A 25,503-nucleotide genomic window follows, 5' to 3' on the forward strand; every position below is an offset into this window, starting at 1 on the left:
TTTTGTACGGTTTTTACAAATATTGTTTATTTTAATGAAGCTGGTACAGACGATGTCCCTTGAAAACCCATGTCCCAGGCCAAAAACTACAAACAGAATCAAAAGGAGCAGTGTCTGTTGCGTATACTTCTGCAAGAGTAACTTTCCTACTAACTGCTGATGGAGATTACAGCTTTCCTGGGATCTTCAGACAGCCTGCCTTACTCTTAGGACGCGTTCTTTCTCTCCGGTGAAGCCATCCTGGAGTTAGCTGTCACTCTCACGGTATCTGTCATCTTAACTACAAACGTGATGCTCTTCTTTTGGTCCAGACCCTCAGATTTTAAAAGTAGCTTCAAGCTGAGGAAAGGTCATTTTCCCACAGTTCAGGTCTCTGAAGACCTTCCATCTCCCACTGAAAACCACGGTCCAGGCGTGAAGCAACCACATGCTGGAACTTCAGGGCCAACTGGAAGGTCATAGGAAAGCTCCCACTGGTCCATCTTTTTATCATCACAAACCTGAAAATGCACAGTCCTGAAAAGGGTGGCCTCTCTGTGCACATATGAAATTGTTTAAAATAAGAAGGGCAATATTAAGGGAGCTGAGGTCTGATCACCAAAAATCAGCACAACAAAAACAACCAATAATGAATATTGAACACTAGAATTCTGATTACCAGATGTTCTAAAGAGATGGAGTGCCAGTATTCAATTTTCATTTTGAACACCACATTACAAAAGAACTATTTTTAAAAATAAAAAAGGATTAAGGGAAAAGGAAAAAAAAATAAAAAGAATTATCTAAACCCTTGAATGACCCCCCGTTTGTTCCTGATAAACTTCAATCACATCTTCTTCTTCCATTCCCAGCTGCAAAAAAAGAGAGAGAGAGAGAGAGAAATATGTTAACTAAACTAAAAAAAGCAACATTTTTACACTGGCTGCAATTATGTGGTCATTATTTTAAAGTACAAGACAATACAAGTGTCATCTGGAAATAACCCCCAAAGCTGAAATTCTTCTTCCTGAGGCCAACACCTGGGAAGTGAAACACCTTTTAATCCCAGCACTAGGGAGCCAGTGGCAGGCAGATCATGGTGAATTTGAGACTAGCCTTGTCTATTCAGTGAGTTCTAGGACAGCCAAAAAACTACATAGTGTGACCTTGTCTCAAAAAAACAAACAACAAAAACCCAAATCAAACCAATCAACAAACACAACACTTGCCTGGCATGTGCAAAGCCATGAGACTGCTCTGGCACAGACTGGGATGGGAGGGACATGGGAGGAACACTCAAGCACACTCTGCTTATTCACTCTACAATATGGAAGTGGTTTGCTTTGTTTCTTCTTGGGGGGGGGTGTTTTTTGAGACAGGGTTTCTCTGTAGCTTTGGAGCCTATCTCGGAACTTGCTTTGTAGACCAGGCTGGTCTCAAACCCACTGAGATCCACCTGCCTCTGCCTTCCAAATGGTGGGATTAAAGGCGTGTGCCACCGCCACCACTTGGCCATAGATGGTGATTTTTATTCTGCACTTGTAACTTACCTTTAATCAGAAAAATATTTCAAAGTAAAAACTTCTTTAAAATATGGAGAAAAGTCAAGAATACAGGTACCAAGTTGAAGGTACCCTAAATGGGCAACATCTAAAGGACAGTCACACACTTCAAAAAAAAAATCTTTGCAGGTCACTGGTTAATTAAAATGAAAAAGGTACTGTAGTGGCTTCTTGGTTGTCAACTTGATTACAACTGGAAGTAACTAAAGTCCAAGAGGCTGGATACACCTGAGAGAGGTCCCTTCTTTCCTTCTATCTTTTGTTTTGTTTTCTTGAGATAGGGTCTTACTATGTAGCCCTGGCTGTCCTGGAAGTCACTCTATAGACCAAGCTGGCCTCAAATTCAGAGATTTGCCTGCTGGGATTAAAGGCGGGCACCACCACTGCCCAGTTTGAGAGGTTTTTCTTAATGAAATCATTTGAAGTCTTTAAGATGGATCGTTTTGGTTTTGTTTGTTTTTTTTTTTTTTTTTGAGACAGGATTTCTTTATAGTCCCAATCATCCTAGAACTCAACATGTAGGCCACCTAGGCTAGCCTCCAGCTCTGAGACCCACCTGCCTCTGCACAACTACACCCAGTTTAGCTGACCCTGGATCTCTAGAAATGGGAAGATCTACCTTCTGGTGGCAGTTTATATAAAGACTTGAGGAAGGAAGTTTTTGCTTTTTGCCCACTGTTCCTGGAAAGCTCATTTCTTCACTGGTATTACAGTCCACTTCTTCAGGATACTGAAAACCAGCTGAGACATCCCAGCCTCGTGGAACAGTAGCTGTCTACTGTTGGAACAGCTGGGCACAGCCTGTAAAGCATCTACTAAGTTTCCTTTAGATGAATATTTATCAGTCTGTTCCTCTAGAGAACCCTAGTACAGCAACTCCACAATGAATGAACCTGGCAATTATCATTTAACTGAGTCAGCAAAGTTAGCATTCCTCTGGAGGCAGAGGCAGGCAGATCCCTCTGAGTTACAGGCAGGTGACTACATAGTGAGTTCCAGGACAGCAATGGCTCTGTAGAAAGAGACCCTGTCTCAAAGCAAACAAAGGAAACCAACATTACCCATAATGGAACAGAGAGACACCATGTCATACTCAGAAATATATAGCTTCACTCTGTAATATTCCTATCAAAAGTGGTTAAAAGTAGTAAATCCTAAGAAGTTAATAAAGCAAAATAGCTAGCAAAGTCAATTAGACCTTTAATGACAAAGATAGCTCTCAATGCCACAAAAGATATGCAAACTTTTTACACGACTTATCAAAAGTAATAGCTAAATAGGAAAGATGGCTTATTTAAAGCAAAGTAACTTTATTAATCACAATTATGAAAACACTTTGTAAACAAACGCAAAGGACTGTTGAACTATATACTCTTAAAAACCAGGGACCCGAGGGACTGTTCCAGATTCCCCAAGTCCTCTGAGGTCACCATCAAAGTACCACAACTTGACCAAATGTAAGATGTGTCTGTCTTTAAAAGAAAGACCATAGATGTCTTATCCAATCCTCCACCCTCTTCTTAGCGGCACGTTTGAAAGTACATAAGGAAATCTCAATTCAACAGATTATTTCCTCTCTCTGATCAGCAAGTATTCACAAAAAGTGAATTTAATGCTAATGAAATTGTTTTAAAAAATTTATATAAATTCATTTTAGTATTTGTGTATAAAGGTGTGTATGAGATGTGGGGGGAGAACAGGCAGATGTGCATGGCTTGTGGGTAGAGGCCAAAGGACTTCATGGAGTTAGTTTTCTCCTTCCACTACGTGGGTTCCAAGGATAGAATGCAGCTATGGTGGTGGCAAACGCCTTCACTGAGCCACTGCCATCTCCCTAAGAGAAAAAAATTCCCTCTTTAAGATTTATTTTCAGGGGGGGCTGGAGAGATGGCTCAGAGGTTAAGAGCATTGCTTGCTCTTCCAAAGGTCCTGAGTTCAATTCCCAGTAACCACATGGTGGCTCACAACCATCTGAAACTGGGTCTGATGCCCTCATCTGGTCTGCAGGCATATACACAAACAGAATATTGTATACGTAATAAATAAATATTTTTTTAAAAAAGATTTATTTTCAGCTGGGTGGTGGTGGCGCACACCTTTAATCCTATCACTTAAGGCAAAGGGATCTGAGTCTGAGGCCACCCTGGTCTATAGACTGAGTTCCAGAACAGCTAAGGCTGTTACACAGAAAAACCCTGTTTCAAAAAAACGAATCAAACAAAAAATATACATTTTTGTCAAATGAATGAACTTTCTGCCTGCATATATATATCCATCATGTTTGTGCCTGGTACCCAAGGAAGTCAAAAGAGGGCAGCAGATCCTTGGAACTGGAGTTATAGATGATATACCTACAATATGGTGATAGGAACTAAAACCAGGTCCTATGCATGAGCAAGAAGTATTTTTAACCTCTTGAGTTCCAAGGAAAAAGCTTTTATTGTCCCCAGATTGTTGCAATAGACATCAGACCCACCATCCCAGGATGTCCATGGTAGAGAAATGACTCCCATATATGCATCATGACCCTCATGAACAGGTATGCATGTGAACATACACATAATAAGTAAATACAAATTTCAAAAACTGTTACTTTTTTCTCTTTTATTTTGGCACTAGGGATATCAAACTCTGGGACATACGAATACTAAGCACATGCTCTATTATTGAGCTATAATCCTCATCCTTTTAATCCAAAATCTTATTTATTTCGAAAGTTGGATTTAGAAAGAAACATACTTACTTCTTTTGGAGTATGGTTATCAGCAATTCTCTGACCTTCAAATAGAAACCTGAGTGAATTCATTGGAACTCCCTAAAAAAAGAAAGTGTGTATAAAAATCTTAGGTTTTAAATAACTATTATACTCTAAAAACAAAACAACATAACGGCTTAACAAGCTACATAGATTATAAAATTAGATGACCAATTCAACCAGAACTAAGTACTTTATTTGCAATCATAAAGCTCTTTGTAAAGATTCAAGAAGGTATTACCACCTCATCTTCAGTTTACAACTAGGGAGCTTATGACCTGTAGATAAAAGAAGTTAGCTAAGAATTTCAGCCCAAAATGATTGATAAGCCTTTCTTCTCTTCCCAACCACTATTGTATTCATTTCCCCCTTAAGTCTGAGCTAGCATAAAAGAAATAAGGCTGGTTGGTGGTGGTGGTGCATGCCTTTAAAATTATACTCGGGAGGCAGAGGCAGGCAGATCTCAATGAGTTCGAGGCCAGCCAGGTGTATGGAATGAGTTCCAGAACAGCCAAGGTTGTGTAAGAGAGACCCTGCCTCAAAACAAACAAAATTTCAACCTTGGTTATCTCTAATGTACTGTTTTTCTTGTTTTGGTTTTAGTTTTTTGAGACAGGATTTCATGAAGCTCAGGCTGTCCTCAAATTTCTTTAATAGTGGAGGATAACCTTGAATTTTTGACCTCCTCCTATCAGTGTTGGGATTACAAGTTATCCCTCATACCCAACATGAATTACACTCTTACATATTCATACATATGCATACACATGCATACATACACACACACACATCTGTGTATTTGAGGCAGGGTCTTACTATGTAGCCCTGGATACCCTGAGACATTTTTAGCTGAAGCTAAAGATTATTAATTCTTGAACTCCCCCCCCAATTTTTATTTAATGTTTGTGAGCACAAGATGTATGATGTAGACAACCATACAGATACTTTTACATATACAATTTATTTTATTTTATGTTCGTCTGTGTGAGGGTGTCAGAAGCCCTGAAACTACTATTACAGACAGGTGTGAGCTACCATGTAGGTGTGAGGAACTGGACCCAAGTCCTCTGGGAGAGCAGCTCGTGCTCTTAACCTCTGAGCCATCTCTCCAGCCCCAGACAGATTTTTTTTAAAGGAGAGAAATTATCTTGACATATGCTTGAAAATATGGTAAATAATTAGCAGCAATCTATATTATGTATAAAGAAAAAATGCTTTTAATTTGGTTTTTTTGTTTTTTGTTTTGTTTCTTGCTTTGTCTTGTTTTTCGAGACAGGGTTTTTCTGTGTAGCTTTAGAGTCTGTCCCAGAACTTGCTCTAAAGACCAGGTCAATGTCAAACTCACAGACATCTGCCTGCCTCTGCCTCCCAAATGCTGGAATTAAGGCATGTGCCACCACCACCAGGTAAGTATTTATTTTCTATAGGGTGTTTTGCCTGCCTATATGTCTGTACACCACGTGTGTGCAGTGCTCCCAGAAGGGCATCAGATCCTCTAGGACTGGAGCTGCAGATGGTTATGAGCCACCAAGTGGGTGCTGGCAATAGAACCCAAGTTCTTTGGAAGAGTAGTCAGTACTCTTAACTGCTGAATCGTGTTTCCGGCCCCAAGAAAATATATTAATTGTAGATTTAAATTTGATATAAATGACCTAAACCTCATAGTTAGAAGCACAGGGAAATTTCACAATAATCACCAAAAGGCTTGCCTTTATTGTTATATACAGATGCAAACCATCAAAGATATTCATTTGAGCAATCAGTAAAAGTGAGTTACTTTCAGATGTTTTCTATATCCTACCAAAACTTTGAAATGGGTCACAAAAGGAAAACAATGCATGAGGAATGTTAGATAACACTACAGTATTTTCCTTAAGTCTCTAATGGTAAAAACAGAATGCATTTCAACAACCTTCAATAAGGAAGCACTGTATTTAACATCTCAACATACAAACCTGTCTTTGACAGTATGACTCCTTGAGCTTCTTGAGATGTGTTGTCATTTTCACTTTGAAATGTATCTCACTGCTATCCTAAGGAGATAAAGGGAAACATTATTCCTTCTTTGTCTACACTACTTAGCTAACTTGAACCATATTATTTAATTACGCCTTGTTACAGTTTTCTATCATAATATTCTTTTTAGCATTCCTAACTAGTTTCATTAAAAGCAATCTAGTCAAAATCCAAATTACCTTTCAGCAACTCACTATAAAAAATAACAAACCAAAGATGTTTTAGGTATCAAAATTATTAATATAAATTTGTATGCCAAACAAAAGCATTCTTTCATTACATCATATCCATAAAAATACTGTAAAAATAAAATGAACTGTTACAAACCCTTATAAACAATAAAAACAAAACATACTATCACATTCATACCAACTAATGTTGAGGGGGCGGGGTCAAACCTAAGATAAAACAAACTTTTTTTAAAGTTATTTATTTATTACGCATATAATGTCTGTCTGCATGTTTACCTGCAGGCAAGAAGAGGGCACCAGATCCCATTACAGATGGCTGTGAGCCATCAGTGGTTGCTGGGAATTGAACTCAGGACCTCTGGAAGAGCAGTCGGTGCTCTTAACCCTGAGCCATCTCTCCAGCCCCGAAAAATATAAACTTTAAAGTAACATATAAAACTTTTTTCTACCAAAAAGTGACTCATGGAAGTCAGTTTTTCTAACATGAATAAAAACTTCAGTAAGTCGCCCCTGCGCAAGGATGATACACAAATTCATGAAGCGTTCCATAGCTTAAAAAACAAAACAAAACAAAACAAAACAAAAAAACCTTCAGTAAGTCAAACTGAAGGTTTGGGGCTCTGGACGTCACTCAGTGGAGTTCTTGCCAGGACACTGCAGTGATGGAAACGGGTCAGGTACCTTAAACCCCAGGGAAGCGACTTGAATCCACCTTGAACAGCATTTTGCTAAGTCCAAGCAGCGGCCCTCAACAGTGAGGTGAAGCAGCGCAGCGAGCTACTTCAGAACCCGGCACTCCAGTGTTCCCAGGTCCCACAAAGATGAAGTAGTCTCGAGAACACCAGTCCTCATCCCTGTGTTGCCTGCTACCCATTTCTAATGCCTCACCTTTTTACAAAGAAAAGGGAGGAATGTTAGTATCAGGCATCTGCACTGGCCTGCCCTTGGGGTCCTGACAGGATACGTCCTCAGATGCGGCCTAAGAGCACCTCCTGCGCATTTACTATGTTCCCTTTAAAAGGGGGGCCTTGCCCACCTCCCACCTCTTTCTGTCTGTTTCTCAGAGGCCAGTACCCCCTTCTCCTTTCCTCTTTCTCCTTTCCCCATTCACTTTCCCCCAGTTAAAACCCCTTGAGAGCCCTGTTGCATGGTGTCTTTCTCTCTCACGTCACTTTTTAAAGTACAACAGCCTCAGCTTTCAGAGTGCTAGGATTTTAGGTATATTGTGTTTTCTTCTTGATAAAAGAAAAATTCTTCCTAATTTTGCAGTTAGGAATTCTGTATTGTAAATTTTTACTGGGAAACACACACAGATCAAGATCCTACTTAATAAACCTGAACAGTTTACAGTAAGACAGAAACAAAAATGTGACAAACTGGTAGAAACAGTCACAACTTATGAGATTAAAAAAAAAAAAAAACTCTGGGGGCTGGAGAGATGGCTCAGAGGTTAAGAGCATTGTTTGCTCTTCCAAAGGTCCTGAGTTCAATTCCCAGCAACCACATAGTGGCTCACAACCATCTGTAATGAGATCTGGTGCCCTCTTCTGGCCTGCAGGCATACAGAAAGACAGAATATTGTATACATAATAAATAAATATTAAGCCGGGCGGTGGTGGCGCAGGCCTTTAATCCCAGCACTCGGGAGGCACAGCCAGGCAGATCCCTGTGAGTTCAAGGCCAGCCTGGTCTACAAGAGCTAGTTCCAGGACAGACACCAAAAACTACGGAGAAACCCTGTCTCGAAAATCCAATAAACAAACAAACAAACAAACAAATGAATAAATAAATATTTTTTAAAAACTCTAAACAAGTTAGTGGCTATAATCTCTGCACTCAAGAAGCTGAAGCAGAAGATTGATAGGTGTAAACTTAGGGCCAGCCTGGATGCAAAAGAGGCTTCAGGCAAGTCAGAAACACAAAAAGAATCCTTATAAACTAGTAAATTTTTTGTTTGTTTTTGTTTTTCAAGACAAGGTTTCCTCTGTGTAGCCCTGCCTGTCCTGAACTCACTCTGTAGACCAGGCTGGTCTTGAACTCAAAGAACTACCTGCCTCCCAAGTGCTGGGATTAAAGGAGTGCACTACCACCACCCAACATAATAATTTCCCCTTTCATGTTAAACCCTTTCATGTTAAAATGTCTGTTGGTGATGTCTTTGTTCAGGCTTTTTTTTTAATTTATGATTTATTTATTTTTTATTTTATTTGCATTGGTGTGAAGGTGTCAGGTCCCCTGGAACTGGATTTTCAGACAGTTGTGAGCTGCCATGTGGGTGCTGGGAATTGAACCCGGGTCCTCTGGAAGAGCAGTCAGTGTTCTTAAACGCTGAGCTATTTCTCCAGCCCCCTGTTCAGGCTTTTTTAGGCAGCATATTCAGATTTCATGGATGTAGCTTCCCTAACATGTCTAGAAGATGCAATGCAATTTCACAGCAGACATCCTGTCCGAGCCTCTTCCAGTTGGTCAGTCAGTGTCTCTGTCTGTCTGTCTGCCTGTCTGCCTGTCTGTCTGTCTGCCTGCCTGCCTGCCTGCCCCCCCCCTCTCTCTCTCTCCTCTCTCTCATATATTAAGATAGAGTCTAAGTTCCAAGAGTGACCCTGAATTCTCTCTGCAGCCCAGGAAGCCCTTGAAACAGAGATCCTTCTAAACTTAACTTTAAGTAGCTGAGATTACAAGCTCAAACCACCAGACCAAGTAAAGACGGTCTTTTTAACTAACAGCCTAGGAAACACTCACACAAAAGTATTAAAAAATAAAAAGTAAACCTAAGAGCTAAACTATTAAATACTTAGAAGAAATCACAGATGTTAAATATTTGTAATCCTGGATCAGTTTTTTGGTTGGTTGGTTGGTTTTTTCTTTTTTTGGGGGGGGGGTAGATGTTTGTATTTTTCTTTCTTTTTTTCTTTCTTTTTTTTCTTTCGTTTTGTTTTGTTTTTCAAAACGGGGTTTCTATGTAGCCCTGGCTATTCTGGAACTCACTTTGTAGTCCAGGCTGGTCTCAAACTCACAAACTCTGTCTCCCAACTGCTGAGATTAAAGTGAACTATCACCACCCAGTTTAGACAACAGTTTCTTAATTAGAAGCAAAAAAACAAAATGGGTAGTGGTAGCACAGTCTTTCTCGTTAATCCCAGAAGAGGATCTCTGGGAGTTTGAGACCAGCCTGGTCCACAGACCAAGTTCCAGGACAGCACAGAAAAGTCCTGTCTCAAAAAACAAAACAAGACTCATAAATTTACTTCACTGAAATTAAATGCTATATGCTACAAAGTGACCAAAAAAAGTGAAGACATATCCCAAAACTAAGCGGTGGTTATTTGCTAATCATGTATTTAATAAAGGCAACATATTTTAAAAATTTACAACTTAAAAGCAAAATTCTAATTTATAAAATAGGTAACAGCTCTAAATAGACATTTTCCAAAGAAAAAAGTATAAATGCACTCAGAAGGCCGAGCTCCCCTGGTGACTGAAGGTGGGTGACACCATCCTGGGTGGGCTAGGGTTCTGGACTGAATAAAAAGGGAGAAAACAGAAAGCCAGCGGAGCTCTGGTACTTTCTATGCTTCCCGGCCAGACCACAAACAAGTCACTCTTGCCACCATGTTTCTTTCTTCCCAACTGCAGGCCAAGAAGAGTGCCCAGTGGTGGTGCACACCTTTAATCCCAGCATTCAGGATGCAGAGGCAGAGTTCTGAGTTCAAGGCCTCATGGGAATTCCAGGACAACCCTAGCTACACAGAGAAACCTTGTCTCTCAAAAACAAAAAAGGAAGGAAGGGAAGGGAAAGAAAGGAAAGAGAAGAAGGGGGAAGGAAAAGGGAAGGGAGGTAGATAATACCCACACAACTTAGAAGCAGAAGTGCTGGGTCTAGCATAGTAACTCTTCTTGAGGAATGGTCAAACTATTCTCAGTAGAAACCGGACTAGCAATATACTAGGTTTCCAACTCTCTGCTCAACACTTGTATCTGGGGTTTTTTTTTTTTTTTTTGGTTCTAGTCATTGCAGAAGTATTATGTGGTTTCACTGAGATTCTGCTCTGCATTTCCATGTTGGCCATGATGTTAAGCTTCTTTTTCTTTTTGGTTTTCTTCAGACAGGGTCTGCAACTCCAATTCCACAGATACCAGGCATGCAGGTGGTGTAGACATATATGCAGCCAAATACCCATATACATAAAATTTAAAAAACAGTATTTTGAAACAAAGGGTGGGGGTAAAGAGAGGTTCAGTAAGACAATACAAGCCTAAGAATCCAAGTTCAGATCCCAGTATGAACACTAAAAACATAAAGGCCAGGCTGAACTCCAGTGCTACAGAAAAGAGTCAGGGAACTCCTGTAGCAGGGAAGGGAGGTGTACGCTGAAGACACACTAACAAAGAGGAAGCAACTGAGTGCGTTCACTGCATCCATATACCACACTCAAAGCAATAAAAAGAGTAAGAAGATGGCTGGGGATATGGTTCAGGGGTAGAACACTTATCTGTTCATGTGCCAGGCCCTAGATTCCACTACACACATACATATAGACACAGTAAGCAGACCTCCCCCCAAAAAATAACACTTTCTCAATGATCAAGGAAATACATAGGCAAAATTGTCACAGTGACATTGATTCCACACTTGGAAGACTGTGGAAAACTATCATACTTTGATGGTTAACAGTGTAACATTTCACTAAATCCAATCTTCTAAAAGAAGACAACATGCCAGTGTGGTATCACATGTTTTAACTCCAACACCTGGAGGAAGAAGCAAGTGCGTCTCTGAGTCTGAAGTCAGCCTGGTCTGTGTAGTAACTTCAAGACCAAGCAAGAGTACAGAGTGAGACTCTGTCTCAAAAACAGAATCAGCCTCTTTTACCCCCAACAGATACATGTACAATAAGGGAAAATGCAATTTTTAAATAACATGTCCTACCTAATATTTTTTCCTATGTTTTTACACATTGGAAAAATGTCAAATGAGAAAAATAATGAAACTCACCTGTCCAATAACTTTGAGCTTAATGTATTCTCCTTCCTTCTTATCCCCTAAGTCCTCAGTTGAAGGTTTTGCTTCCTGAAAGAAATTTTCAGATTAAAAATTATAAATACTCTGCTGTTTATGAGCATCCATTACTTTCCCTCAGGTAACAGACTCTGCACCTGAAAATACAGAGAACACTTATTTCCCCAACACTCAATTACTCTTCAAACTCCCCATTCACTAAAACTCAATAAAGTTTCCCCCTGATTTATTTATTATGTATATAGTGTTCCACCTGCATGTATGCCCGCACACCAGAAGAGGGTACCAGATCTCATTACAGATGGTTGTGAGCCACCATGTGTTTGCTGGGAATTGAACTCAGGACCTCTGGAAGAGCAGCCAGTGCTCTTAACATCTGAGCCATCTCTCCAGTCCAAGTTTGTTTGTTTTTAACAGCATTGCTTCCTACAGTAAAAATCTAAAATTTAACCATGTCTTAATCAGTCACCCTAAGGACTTAAGACAAATTAATAAGAATTTTTCTAACAAGTTAAAAGGTGACAAAGATGCTGGTGTCAAAAGGAGCAATTTGGAAGTTCTTGCCCTAAAGTCAATTCCTCTTAACCAGGAGTTCATTCTCCTAGAGTTCTTATTCTTAGTAAACATTTTGAATCCAAGAGTATGTTCTCATGGTCTATCCTGAGGCAATCTTCTATACCAAGATATGGAAATACATCACAGGCAAGGGCTATTTAGAAAGGACAATCAAATAGGAAAGTATTGGTCTAAATACTAGAGTCAAAATGAATCAGTTTTATATTGTCTAGTATTTTAATCCAAGGTTACAGGGTAATAAGGTATGACTGAACGCAGTAACAAAATGGGAGCAGAAGAGACTGGAATCTAGGAGTGAGAAAGTAAGGAAATAGGAGACTTATGGGAAGGCAAAAAGATTTACAAACTCATTTCAAATAAAGGAGTATTGCAAAGCAACTGAAATTAACAGACTGAATTAGACGAGAACAATTTCAGCATAAAGCACATCAGTTGAGTCATTCTTAGTGAAAAAATGGACACTGGAAAGTGTCCCACACACTTTAATTCAACCATCACACTTAAATATTTAAAATATTCTTGCTACTTGTATTAATTCAAAACTAATCCAGCCAGGTAGTAAATTTCTCTGAGTTTGTAGCTAGCCTGGTTTAGAATTCCAGACCAGGTAGGGATATACAGTGAGACCCTGTTAACCTACACTAATAATTAGCGTACTGAGGCAGGTGTGATGGAGCACTTTAATCCTTTAATCCCAGCACTCAGGAGGTAGGAGCACGTAGATCTCTGTGAAAGGCCAGTCTGGATTACAAAGTGAGTTCCAGGACGATCAGGACTGTTACATAGAGAAACCTACTCTCAAGGGGGGGAAAAGTAAGAATTAACAAACTGAATTTTACACGTAAAGCACATGTATATCTATATAGCACATGCCAGTACAACTAACACTACATTCTCTGACATTTTGAAATGAACAGAACACAATTCCAATAGCATGGAAAATAATCCCAAGATCTGACAAATGGTATTGCACAATAATGAAGTTTCTACACAGCAAAGGAAAATAATCAATAGAGTGAAAAGAGCCTGCAGAATGGAAGAAGTCTTTTTCAACTATATATCCAAAAGGGGATCACTATCTACAATCTATTAAGAAAAAAACCTCCAAAAATTAAATACAACAAAAACCCAATCAATCAATCAATGGGCTATGTTTTCTCTCAAATGTAGACTCTAGACTGAAATTCAAATTTGCATGTATAATTTGCATGGTGTAAGAGATCTAAAGTGGACTGGCGGTGGTGGCACACACCTTTAATCCCAGCACTTGGGAGGCAGAGGCAGGCGGATCTCTGTGAGTTCGAGGCCAGTCTGGTCTACAGAGTGAGTTCCAGAACAGGCTCCAAAGCTACAGAGAAACCCTGTCTCGAAAAAATAAAAACAAAAAAACAAAAAAAAAAGAGAGAAAGAGAGAGAGAGATCTAAAGTGGGGGATAGCAGGAGGGGGTAACAGAAGGGGTTAGCAGAAGAGGACTGCAGGAGGGGGACTATAGAGGAGGACGAGAAGGACCAGTCAAAGGGATAGAGGGATGGAAGGAGAACAAAGAGAGCAATGGGTCTGCGATGGGAGCGATACAAAGATCTGTATGTATAAAAGTAACATGTACATGTCATTAAGTGTGGGGAGGGGGAGAAAGTGAGTAAGCATACCAAGCTCCAAGTAACCTTTTCCTCCAAGATCAGTACAGCGTCTAAGGAAATGCTTAAATGACAGAAGAGACAGATGGGACAGGATGCCTGGTTTTCATTCTGCTGTGCTTTCAATGCTTGCAGACTGAGTTAATTTCATTACTTCACCTGAGAAGTAGGTGACTATCTTCAAACACTGTCTTGCCATATTTCTATGAATGTATAGTCATAGTGAAGAGTTGCTTCTTCCTGCAAGTATCCAGAGAGCAAACAGCTTATTCTCTGTGGTGAAGAGCAGTAAAAGGCAACCAAACCCTGAATCCCTTTAAGAGGAAGAAAGGAAGTGAGTTTTGTTTAGGTTAGTACAAAAGAAGATATTCTAGTTTTGTCTAGGCTAATGTGGCTATATAGAAGTTACTCAGAAACAAAAAACACAATCCCCCCTCCAATTCAAACACCCACAGACCTCTTCTCCTTCTAAAGCAGTTTTCTTGAATCCTATAACACTCAAAAAGCATAAAGGGCTTCCAACACCTTAAGGTCTAAAAACAAACTCCGCAACATTTCAATACATACATCGCTGACCCCACCTCACTTTTCTCTCACATTCCTTTTAGTAAGATATCTAAGATATCTGTTCACTGTTTGCTAAAGACTCATCTTTGTCTATACCACGTTAAAACAGCATAACCAAGGCAAATAATAAAAGAAACCCTTTAATTGAGTTTACAGTTCCATAAGATCAGAGTCCACAACAGTGAAGCAAAGGTGAGGTGACAAGAACAACATCTCAAATACAAGTAGGAGGCAGAGAATGGGTACTAGCAATAGCTGGGTTTTTGAGACCTTAAATCCATCCCCAGTGACACAACTCCTCCAACAGGGCCATACCTAATTCTTCCCAAACAGTCATCAAGTAGGGACCAAATATTCAAAAATATGAGCCTATGGGGCCATTCTCATTTGAACCACCATCCCCCAAATACGTCCCATCGGCCTTCTCCCATCTTCGGCCATGCATGGCCCAGTTTCCTTTACCTGAAGTAACGGTAGTCTTTCCAAAATCAAATCAGAGACGTACCCTCAGATCAGCTGACATCTACTACTAAAAGGCCTTCTCAGATCATAGCACTCTCCCAACCACTATCTTTCTTTAATGCCTCTATTTGCAGTTCATTCATATCCCACACTGGCCTCCTTGACTTGACACTCTACTGCAATCTTTATTTTCCCACCACTGTCACAGCTGACAAGCCAGTATTTGCTATGGGCACTTTTACTCTCTCCTAGCTGTTCTCTGGGGTGTGCATCAACATTCCACTCAAAACTGCCCTCAGTTTCAACTGCACTCCTTACTGATAAATCCAAAGGACACTCAAATTTCTCCATCTGTGCCTTCTCATCTCAGCTGTTTTCTTCAATTCTGGCCTTCAGTCCTCTGCTTCTCTTCCTTGCCATCAGGTGGCTGTCTCTTAGATACCGTGATTAGTTTTTGTCAACTTGTCACAACCTAAAGTGTTTTAGGAAGAGAGAACCTCAATTGAAGAATTTCCCCCTAGGGTGGGGCACTGGTGGCACCTTTAATCCCAGCACTCAGAAGGCAGAGGCAGGTGGATCTCAGTGAGTTCCATGACAGCCAGAACCGTTACACAGAGAGACCCTATCTCAGATTGCCTCTATCAGAGTCCCCTGTGGGCAAGCCTCTGGGGCATTTTCTTGATTCAGGAGATCCCAGTGCACCCTTGGGCGGGTAGTCCTGCATCATATAAGAAAGCAGGCTGAGTAAGTCACGGGGAGAAGTCAGCTCAGCGGGCAGCATCTCTCCGAGGCCTCTGCCTCACACCTCCTGCCTTCTGATTCCTACTTGAGTTTCTGCCCTGGGATCCCTCAATATTGAACTAAGACTCGGAAATCTAAGGAAAGTCTGGTTTGGTCAGTGTTTTATAATAGTAACAGAAAGAAAAACAAGACAGACACAAATACTAACATCATCCTCTCCAACCTAACAATTACAGAGTTCACACTTTTATCCAAGGGCCTGAACTTGTGCATGTTAGGTATCTGAAGTATGTGAAGGCATTACTTCTAATTCCTGTTAGACTTATTTCCTTTTTCTGAAAACCACAATGAAAAACAAACTACAGGGCTGAGAACATAGTTCAGGGGCAAAACCCATGTCTGGTGTACAGAAAGTTCTGAGTTTAATAGCACTAAAGCCAGCAATCACAGCAGCTCTCAAACAAACAAAACATCCTCTCTAGATTCCCAATTACAACAGTTACCTACACTCATCTGACTACAACAAACACTGACTATCTATGGCTTCTCTTAAGTTTCCTATTTAATCATTCATCATTGTGACAATTCTAGTGGCTCTGAAGCCCATCTCATTCTCTACAATCACAAAACCACTGTAGGAATGGACATCTCTACCTCTTGGGAAAAAAAAAAAAGCCTTAATGCAGCCATGCACCTTCTCGTGGGCTCACAGGGTCTCACTATACAGACCAGGCTGGCCTCAAACTCAAGAGCTCTATCTACCTGCCTCTACCTCCCAGTACTAAGATCAAAAGTGTAGGCCACTACACTCAGTGAATGTCTTTTTCCTACTGACAGACTAGAAAATAAAAAGATTGTAGACAAAAGGAAAAAAACTGAACCTGTCCCCAATAGTCTTGAGGTCTTGTATGCCTTCCTTCTCTGTCCTGTATTTTTTTTAAGGCAGCCAATACAGAATACAGCACACTAGTTACACAACAGTGAAAGCGTTCAGTGTTAAGTCTGGGACTGGAGGTCATCAAAGCAAGGACAGTTCCAAAGAGCAGATCGACCTGGCTGGCAAGAATATACAGCCAACAGAGCAGAGGAAAGTCATGACAGTTTTCAGGACCAAATCACGGGAGGTCGAACGCTCCTAACTGGTAAAGGAATTTACTGGAACTGGGCACTCTAACTCTGCTCTCCAAGGAACAGCATGGAAACAGACGGCTGGTGCTGGTAAGTGAACTAAACTGAAAGATATGGAAGACACAGCAGTTTGCATTTAAAGTGTACTGAATTCATACTGTACTATTTCAAGTTCAATGATCTTCACAGAGATGTGCTCTAACAGTCAGCACAGGGACAATTCGGTCACATGGACAGAGCATCTCATTTAATCTGCCACTGGTCCTTAGAGCTACACAAGGATTGCTAATTCTTACTGAAAGAGGAGGGATTCTTGGAAAATACTAAATTTTTGTTTCGTTTTTGGTTTTGAGACAGGTTCTCTCTATATAGTCCTGGAACTCACTTGATACACAGACCAGGCTGGCCTTAAACTCAAGAGATCCTCCTGCCTCTGCTTCCTGAGTGCCCAGATTAAAGCGGTATTCCCTGCTCAATCTTTTTTTTCTTTTTTGAATATATATATTTATTTTATGTGTACAGTTAATATAGTTTATGTAATATAGTTTATGTGTATAGATGTTTTGTCTGCACGTATGTCTACGTACCACATGCATGCAAGTGCCCACAGAGGCCAGAACAGGATGTTGGATCTCTGGAAACTGGAACTACATAAAACATCATATGAGTGCTGGGAATTGTACCAAGAAGAGCAGTCAGTGCTCTTAACCACTAAGTCTTCTCTCCAGTATCTATTTATTTAACTCATAACTATGTTTTTTTTAAAAAGGAGGAGGAGGAATTAGAAGAAAGAGAGAAGAAAAGTAGGATACAGTATTATGGCTATTATTAAAAGAAATAAAAAGCCCTTCACAAAAAATGTACTGTGACATTGTGGATTGTGTCTCCTAAATATGTCAGAAGCTACACACCCATGAAGTCCTATCTATATGGCTGTTTAAACATGACCTGAACAAGGATGACACCAACAGGCATGCTAATGTGGATGGGGGAGGGGAAACTCAAAATAACAACTAAGAACTACCAAGGAATGTCAAGAGGGGAACAATAGTCTTTCCCACAAAAAGTGCACCAACTGGATAACCAATACCAAATGGTCAGCACTGAAAACACATAAGCAACAGTGTATTGACTATGCAGTTATATTTACTTACTTAGGACTGCCCACACTTAAAGAAAAAGAGGCGTTTGAAAGAGCAAGAGGAGCTATCAGGGAGTTCTGGAGGAAGGAAAGGGAAAGGGGAAATGATTTAATTATAATTTAAAAAAAATTAAGCCCTATTTACACATGAATGCCTGAGACTGGCTTCCAAAATAGCACGGAACAGAGCAGTATGCTGTAGATTTAAAAGACAAGATATGAACATATGGGGTACACTGTATACATTATTTAACTTTTCAATAATAAAAATTTTTCAAAAGCCAGACAACAGTGGTCCATGTCTTTGATCCTAGCACTTAGGAGGCGGAGGCAGGTGGATTTATTTTGAAGTCAGCATGTTCTACAAAGTGAGTTTCAGGACAACCAGAGCTACATAGAGAAAGCCTGTCTTGAAAAACCAATAAAAATAATAATAATAGTAATAACAATAATATCTATTTTAAAAGCCAGGCGGTAGTGGTACACACTTTAAGATTTATTGTTTATGTATTTATTAATTTTTATGTGCTGTGTCTGCATGTACAACTTAATGCCAGAAGAGGGCATCAATCCCACTATAGATGGCTGGGAGCCACCAGTGGCTGCTGGAAATTGAACTGAGGCCCAGTGTTTCACCCCTTTAGTTCCACTATTCAGGAGGCAGAGACAGGTGAATCTTTAAGTTCACGGCCAGCTTGGTGTACACAGAAAGGACAGCCAGGGCTACACAGAAAAACCCTGTCTCAAACAAAACAAAATAGAACCACTGTTTTCTCATTTGTAAAGGGCCCTATAACACACGAGACAATAAAGAATATAAACATCATTTTCTACATTTTCTCCTACGTCGGTACACCAAACCAATCTGTGTCTACACTTATTTCATGAGAAAAACTAGCAGCATACTTGTCGAACCTAAGATCTATCAGTCAGTCTGTTTTTCAATTCAAAAGCAATCCTGATTTTAAAAAAGTACTAAAAGCAAGTATCACCTGTATTATGTTTAAAGCAAGTCTATACTGGATAGGTCCTCACAGATGTAATCTCAACATTTGGCTGATTCAGGAGGAAGACTGGCACAAGTTTGAGCCCAGCACATGGTACAACGTAAGAACTGTCTCAAGAAAAAAAAAGGCCTACAGTACTACTTTAATATACCTCAGAAGGCAGGCCACTATATATAAATATCCTCAGTAGAAACAGACTGGAATGTAACAGCAATGCATTCAGTGACATACACAGAGGAGGCTAGAAAGTAGGGCTTATGTAAACTACCAGAGTTAAATTCTCTCACAACTAATTCTAACTCCAGCTCCAAGGACTCTGATGCCCTGTTCTGGCCCCCGCAGGCACCCAAACACACGGAGCACACGATTTATAAAGCACTATTATGTGGGGGCTAGAAAGAGGAGTAAATGAAAGCACTTGCTACCAAGCTCAACAACCTAAGATCAATCCCGGAGAAGCAAACAGTGGGACCAGCTCCACAAAGCTTAGGTCCTCTCAGGTCCAGTGGCATGTGTGCACAAACAGACACACAACCACAAAAAATGTCATAAAAAGTTTTTTGAACTACTATGTTGTCTTTTGTTTATTCCTTTCTGGGGGATTGAGACGGAGTCTCACATGAGTGTAGGCATGTGCCAACACTCAGCTAATCTATGTATTTTAGAAATTCAGTACAGTATATATGCAGGTTGTGATGGCAGAGACAAAGGCAGGAGAATCACTGTGAGTTCAAAACCATCCTTGTCTGTTGCAAATAAATAAATAACTACAGGAGCTCTTGATCGGGTTGTAGGTTACACAGATGTCTTCCATCTGCAAACCTTTAAATAACTGGGCCTAGATAAGGCAAGAGAACATAACTCCACCCTTCCTCCTTCCTTCCTGTCTTTTCCTTCAGATCCTTATTAACTGCAAAAAGGCAACTAAATGCAAGGAGAAGGAAGAGTCAAGAGGAGAAGAGGAGGCAATCACAGCATATCTTTAAAGATATGTTGCAGGAATATGCAAATTTTTGTTTTGTTTTGTTTGAGACAGGGTTTCTCTGTAGCTTTGGAGCCTGTCCTGGAACTCACTCTGTAGACCTGGTTGCCTCTGACTGACTGCTTTTGCCTCCAGAGTGCTGGAACAAACTAAAGACCTGTGCCACCACGGCTGGCTAGAGCATACAAATCATGAACTACAAGACTAAGGTGATCAGTAACAGTATCTGTGTGAACCTGCCTACAAGTCTCTGTCAAATCATGAACTACAAGACTAAGGTGATCAGTAACAGTATCTGTGTAAACCACAACAATTCCAAGCCTGGCTAGAGAGGGCTCAAGGTAAGGGCACTGGCTGCTCTTCCAGGAGACCCAGATCCAGCTCCCAACATCCATGTGTGGGTTCACAATCATCCTTAACTCCAGTTCCAGGAGATTTGATGCTATCATGACCTCTGGAACCATCAGGCACATACACAGTACATATACATACATGCAAGCAGAATAAACATAAAATAAAATCACACACATAAAATAAAATCTTAAGAAACAAATTAGAAAGATACTTATGTAAGGAATATTTTATGTAAGAGCTATGACAGAGTTAACCTAACTACTATGAAATATCACAATTACGTGAAAAATATTTTGCTTTCACAGTGTGCTTGTACACACCTTTAATCCCAAGAGGAAGAGACTATCCTGTCTACATAATAGGGAGTTCCAGAATAGACAGGGCTACATGGAGTAGAGACTATCCCAAAAAAAAAACAACTTTTTTTTACAGTTTTGAAATTTCAACTACTCAACTGTGAATACTCTATTATTATTTCAATATGTTATAAAATAGTTGTTATATTCTAATTGAAGTGCTCCATTATATTCAGTTGGTAATACCCACTACCAGCACCTCACTCAGTCAGAAAGATGACAGACTTGACAGGCTACGCAGCACTCCTCTACTAGGAAATGGAATGCCTAAGGTACCCACCACTAAGTAAATGCTAAAGTAACTGTTATAGTTTAATATGTTCTATGATATGAATGGTATACAAAGCTAAACATTTTAACATAATCCATCCCTTATTTTCCTGAAAACTCAAACTGTTACCAAGATCAACAAAGACTAATAACAAGAACCTATAAAGAACACTGCAGAAATAAATGTTACAAGAGCAGCAGAAATACAAGACGTGGTAGACTAAAGATAACTGCAAGTTCTTTCTTACTCCTATTGAGAAATGAGACACATCTTTCCCATGAATCTGGGCGCACCTTAGGGATTTGACTGACTGATATAAAGCAGAACACAATCACACAAAGTCAGGGAACTAGAAGTTTATTTCCAACTGGGTTGATTTTGTTTTGTTTTTGTTACACTAAAGGTAAAGCTGCTTTTGATGGTTTGGTATAAAATGGAAAAGAGTTTTAACTATACTATAAGGAAAGAAAAAGGGAAAATAATAGTTCAAATTACTCTTATCCCTTTGATATTATACTTTTAGTTTTGATGAAATGTGAAACCAGGCTAAGCAAACACCTATGAATGGTTATAGGATGACCATCATCTTTTGGGATAATCATGTAAATGATAAAGATGAGCAACTATAGTACTTTCTCAAAAAAAATAATAATAATAATTATCTGGGCTGGAGAGAGGGCTCAGCAGTTAAGAGTACTGACCACTCTTCCAGAGGTCCTGAGTTCAGTTCCCAACAATCACATGGAGGCTCACAACCATCTGTAATGAGATCTGACGCCATCTGCAGGGACACATGCAGGCAGAGCATTGTATGCATAATAAATAAATAAATCTTAAAAAAAATAATTCTCCACAAATATACTATGACTATTGAGATCATTAAAAAGTACTTCAACTGAGCAGTGGTGGCACAGACCTTTAATTCTAGCACACAGGAGGCAGCAGCAGGTGGATCTCTGAGTTCGAAGACAGCCTGGCCTACAGAGCAAGTTCCAGGTCATTTAAGACTACACAGAGAAACCCTGTCTTAAAAAACAAAAAGTATTTCATTCAAATTTCAAAAACAATAACTGATCATTCATCAGTGACGAACCCAACAACATAAGCCCTTGTGAACATAATGTCCACTTATTTTAAACTGATGTTACAGCTAGGCATGGTTGCATGCACCTGTAATACCAGTGCCCGGGAAGGCGAAAGCAGAAGGATTCACCGCAAGCCTGGATACACAGTGAGATCATCTCAAAACTAAGAAAAAAAAAGTTGGAACTATTACTCAACTTCAGGAATTTAAGCTCATCAATCATCACAGAGCAACAGTTCCTAAATCTAGTACCACACTCTCAATGACATAAAATCCCATCAGCTGGCAATGGTGGCACATACCCTTTGTCCCAGAACTGGGGAGGCAGAGGCAGGCGGTGCTTGAGTTTGAGGACAACTTGATTTACAGAGCAAGTACCACAACAACTGGGGCTACACAGAGAAACCCTGACTTGGAAAACAAAATAGATAAATAAATTACCCCTTAAAATGTTAGCATATATTTTTTTCAAGTCAAAATTCCTAAAAGAAGCACTATTTCATACTGTTGCACATTGCTTTAATGTGTAGCTCAATTATAAAGACTTGTTTTGCCAGGCAGTGGTGGTATGTGCCTTTAATCCCAGCACTTGGGAGGCAGAACCAGGAGGATCTTTGAGTCCCAGGCCAGACCGGTCTACATAGTGAGTTCCAGGACAGCCAAAACTACATAGTAAGACCTTATGTCAAAAACAAAAAAAGAAAAAAGACTTACCTCCACTTTTCTGTCATATTTCTAAAACTCTTCACTGATCATCCATGAAAGAATGACAAGATTTAATTAATTGCACACCAACTAGCCAAATATGACAGCATAACTCTAATCCCAGCTACTCTGCAATGCTAAGTGATGGAGTATTCCAAATCCAAAGACATCTTGTGCTACAGAGTCAAGTTCAAGACCAACCTAGGCAACTTAGAGAGACTAAGCAGGAGAGATGGGATTAAGCTCAGGGATACAGAGTGACGTCCAATACCCAGTAATCCCAGTAGGGTGAGTTCTACATCTAGTGCAGTTTCACAGGCCCTGAAAATGGCATGTGTCCCACGGTCCTTTTTTCCCTTTCTTCATATTCTTAAATGACGTGAGTTCAAACTAGAGCAAAAATAATTGTAAAATTTATTCCAGGGGGCTGGAGAGATGGCTCAGTGGTTAAGAGCATTGCCTGCTCTTCCAAAGGTCCTGAGTTCAATTCCCGGCAACCACATGGTGGCTCACAACCATCTGTAATGAGGTCTGGTGCCCTCTTCTGGCCTGCAGACATACACACAGACAGAATGTTGTATACATAATAAATAAATAAATATTTTAAAAAAAATTTATTCCATAACTCTTTCATCAGGCTAACACGCCTTCTAGTTTCTTCTAAAATAAAAAGCTGATGAAACTAAGCATTTACAGCTGATCTTTCCTCCCTTACTTGTAACTAAGGAAACAACTGTCTGGGGAGATATTCATGAAGTCATTTCTATCCAGATTAAATAGAAATTAATCCAGATTATTAATAATCAAATCCACCCCACAATTAATCTACAGTATGAGTAGGCTAAAAATTAGAACCACCTTGGCCAGGCAGTGGTGGTACACGCCTTTGATTCCAGCACTCAGGAGGCAGGGGCAGGCGGATCTCCGAGTTTGAGGCCAGCCTGGTCTACAGATCGAGTTCCAGGTCAGTCAAGGCTACAAAGAGAACCTTGTATTGAAAAACAATAAATAAATAAATAAACAATTAGCAGTTCAACTACACTGTAGAGTTGAAAGAAAAAGTTTACTGATTATCACTACAAATGTCAAAAAATAGTTTGAAAATTCAAAGTCGTCTAAGTAAACAAAAGAAGACCAAACAAAAACTTTTTTGGGGGTGGGGGGTTTTCGAGACAGGGTTTTTCTGTAGCTTTTGAGCCTGTCCTGGAACTACCTCTTGTAGACCAGGCTGGCCTCAAACTCACAAGGGATCCACCTGCCTCTGCCTCCCAAGTGCTCAGATTAAAGACATCCGCCACCACTGCCCAGCTCAGACAAAAACCACCCACAAACATGGTAAACAATAACAGGATGAAGAAAAACTTAGGTGGCAGTGTTTCTATTTGAATGCAAATAACTATGCAAATTCTTGACAGCATTTCACTTTTAATTGGCAGTTTTCTGTAAAAATATTCTACAACTGCACAATACACAGTTTTTCTCTTTTCTCTCTATCACCTGGAAGAGGGGATATGGGGACGCAAATAATCAAGATACATTGTTTAAACGTATGAAATTGACTGTGAATAGGGAAAAAAGTAAAGATGTGCTGTTTTGGAAAAAGTCAATCATCTGCAGACTAATGCTCAGATGAAATGGCTTGCTGGTGGTACGACGCAAAACAGTTTCGTTGTTTCTCGGTTATTCTGAGCACTCCCACAGCTAGAGAGTTGATGGACCAATCCCGAGTAAGAAATGCAAAGTACAGAAAGAGAGTCGACCGCTCCGCAGCCCCAGATGGAAAAAAAGACTCAGAAGAAACAGCGGCGGACTGGCCCTCCCCGCAAACACAACGGAAAGCGGCGTCTTCTGGGTTCCCGAGAACCTCAGGCCAGGCTCGCTCGCCGCCCCCGCCCCCCGCCCGAGACCCAAAGTGGAGCCGCGCCGCTCTGGGGGCCACCTACCCTCAGCCAGGGCCGCTCTCCCGTTACATAACTAGGCCCAGGGCCCTGGTCCTGCCATCGGTACGCTTAAGGGAAACGGCCGTTTCCCCGAGGTCGCTCCCGGCGACTGGGGAGCGGGCCCGGGCCCCCAGCGCACCCGCAAGAACCCGGGAGCCGTCGGGGGAGACGCGGCGCCGGGCAGCTGGACGGGGGGAGGGCGCCGCGAGGGCGGCGGAGGGCGGGTGCGCCCCGGAGCCCCGCGGTCCCCGGCGGCTTGGCCCCGTTCGGCCCGGCGCTCGACGCCCCTCTGGGCTCCCTTCCCCGCTAGCAGCCCCCTCCCCCAGCCGCGTCCCCTCCCCCGCACCCCGTGTCCGGCCAAGCCCGCGGCCGACAGCCCGGAGTCCCGAAGCCCCGGCCCGGTACCTGGTCAGACATGGTGACGGTGGCTTCCCCGGGGGTCTCCGCACCGCAGCGGCCTCCGGCAGGCTGAACCTCACTCTGAGGTTTACAAATCTGTCTCTTCCCCACAGCACAACACCGCGGCTGCAGGGACTTCCGCTACGTCTCGCGTCACTTCCGCTGCGCGCAGAGGAGCGTTTGGGAAGACGGGAAAAGGAGGCGGGAAAAGGCCTTGGGGGAAGGCCGGGGGCCGTCCGACCTGCAAATCTGCTTGCCTGGAGCGAGAGAATTGGGTGTACGGCCGGCGGGAGAACCTGGCCCGCTACCTCAGCCCCTCGGGACACCAGGGCTTCGCCACCCCAGGCTGAATGTCCGGGGTCAAACTGACGCCGTAGACTCCTCCCTCTCGGACACCTTGCGCGCTTGAGGGCCGAGCCTAGATTGGTCTTTGTCTCCTCCCAACCTTCCATCTGCCCCTAAGTACAGTGAGTTCCCGGTAAATACTTTCACTACCTCCTCTTGCTTGCTGCCGGTGCACTCAGGACTTCGATTTAAAAAACCACAACGAAAAGACGATCCCTTAGGACACACCTTTTGTTGTTTTGTTTTTTGAGGCAGGGTCTATCTAACTACGCAGCCCTGGCTGTTCC

The 25,503-nt window shown here is 41.2% G+C and overlaps 1 protein-coding gene across 1 annotated transcript; it reads right to left on the reverse strand.

Moving 5' to 3' along the window:
- On the reverse strand, nt 1-25,035 carry Sumo1 (small ubiquitin like modifier 1). Its single transcript, XM_048428739.3, has 5 exons — nt 24,878-25,035; nt 11,497-11,571; nt 6,252-6,329; nt 4,285-4,356; nt 1-851 (listed from the first exon to the last, which is right to left on the reverse strand). Exons 1-5 carry the CDS (start codon nt 24,887-24,889, stop codon nt 783-785), a joined length of 306 nt encoding a protein of 101 aa, XP_048284696.1. The 5' UTR covers nt 24,890-25,035; the 3' UTR covers nt 1-782.
- Nucleotides 25,036-25,503: the final 468 nt, after the last annotated feature.

This window comes from Myodes glareolus, chromosome 27 (assembly GCF_982192425.1).
Source record: "Myodes glareolus chromosome 27, mMyoGla1.1, whole genome shotgun sequence".
Taxonomy (NCBI): Eukaryota; Metazoa; Chordata; class Mammalia; order Rodentia; family Cricetidae; genus Myodes; species Myodes glareolus.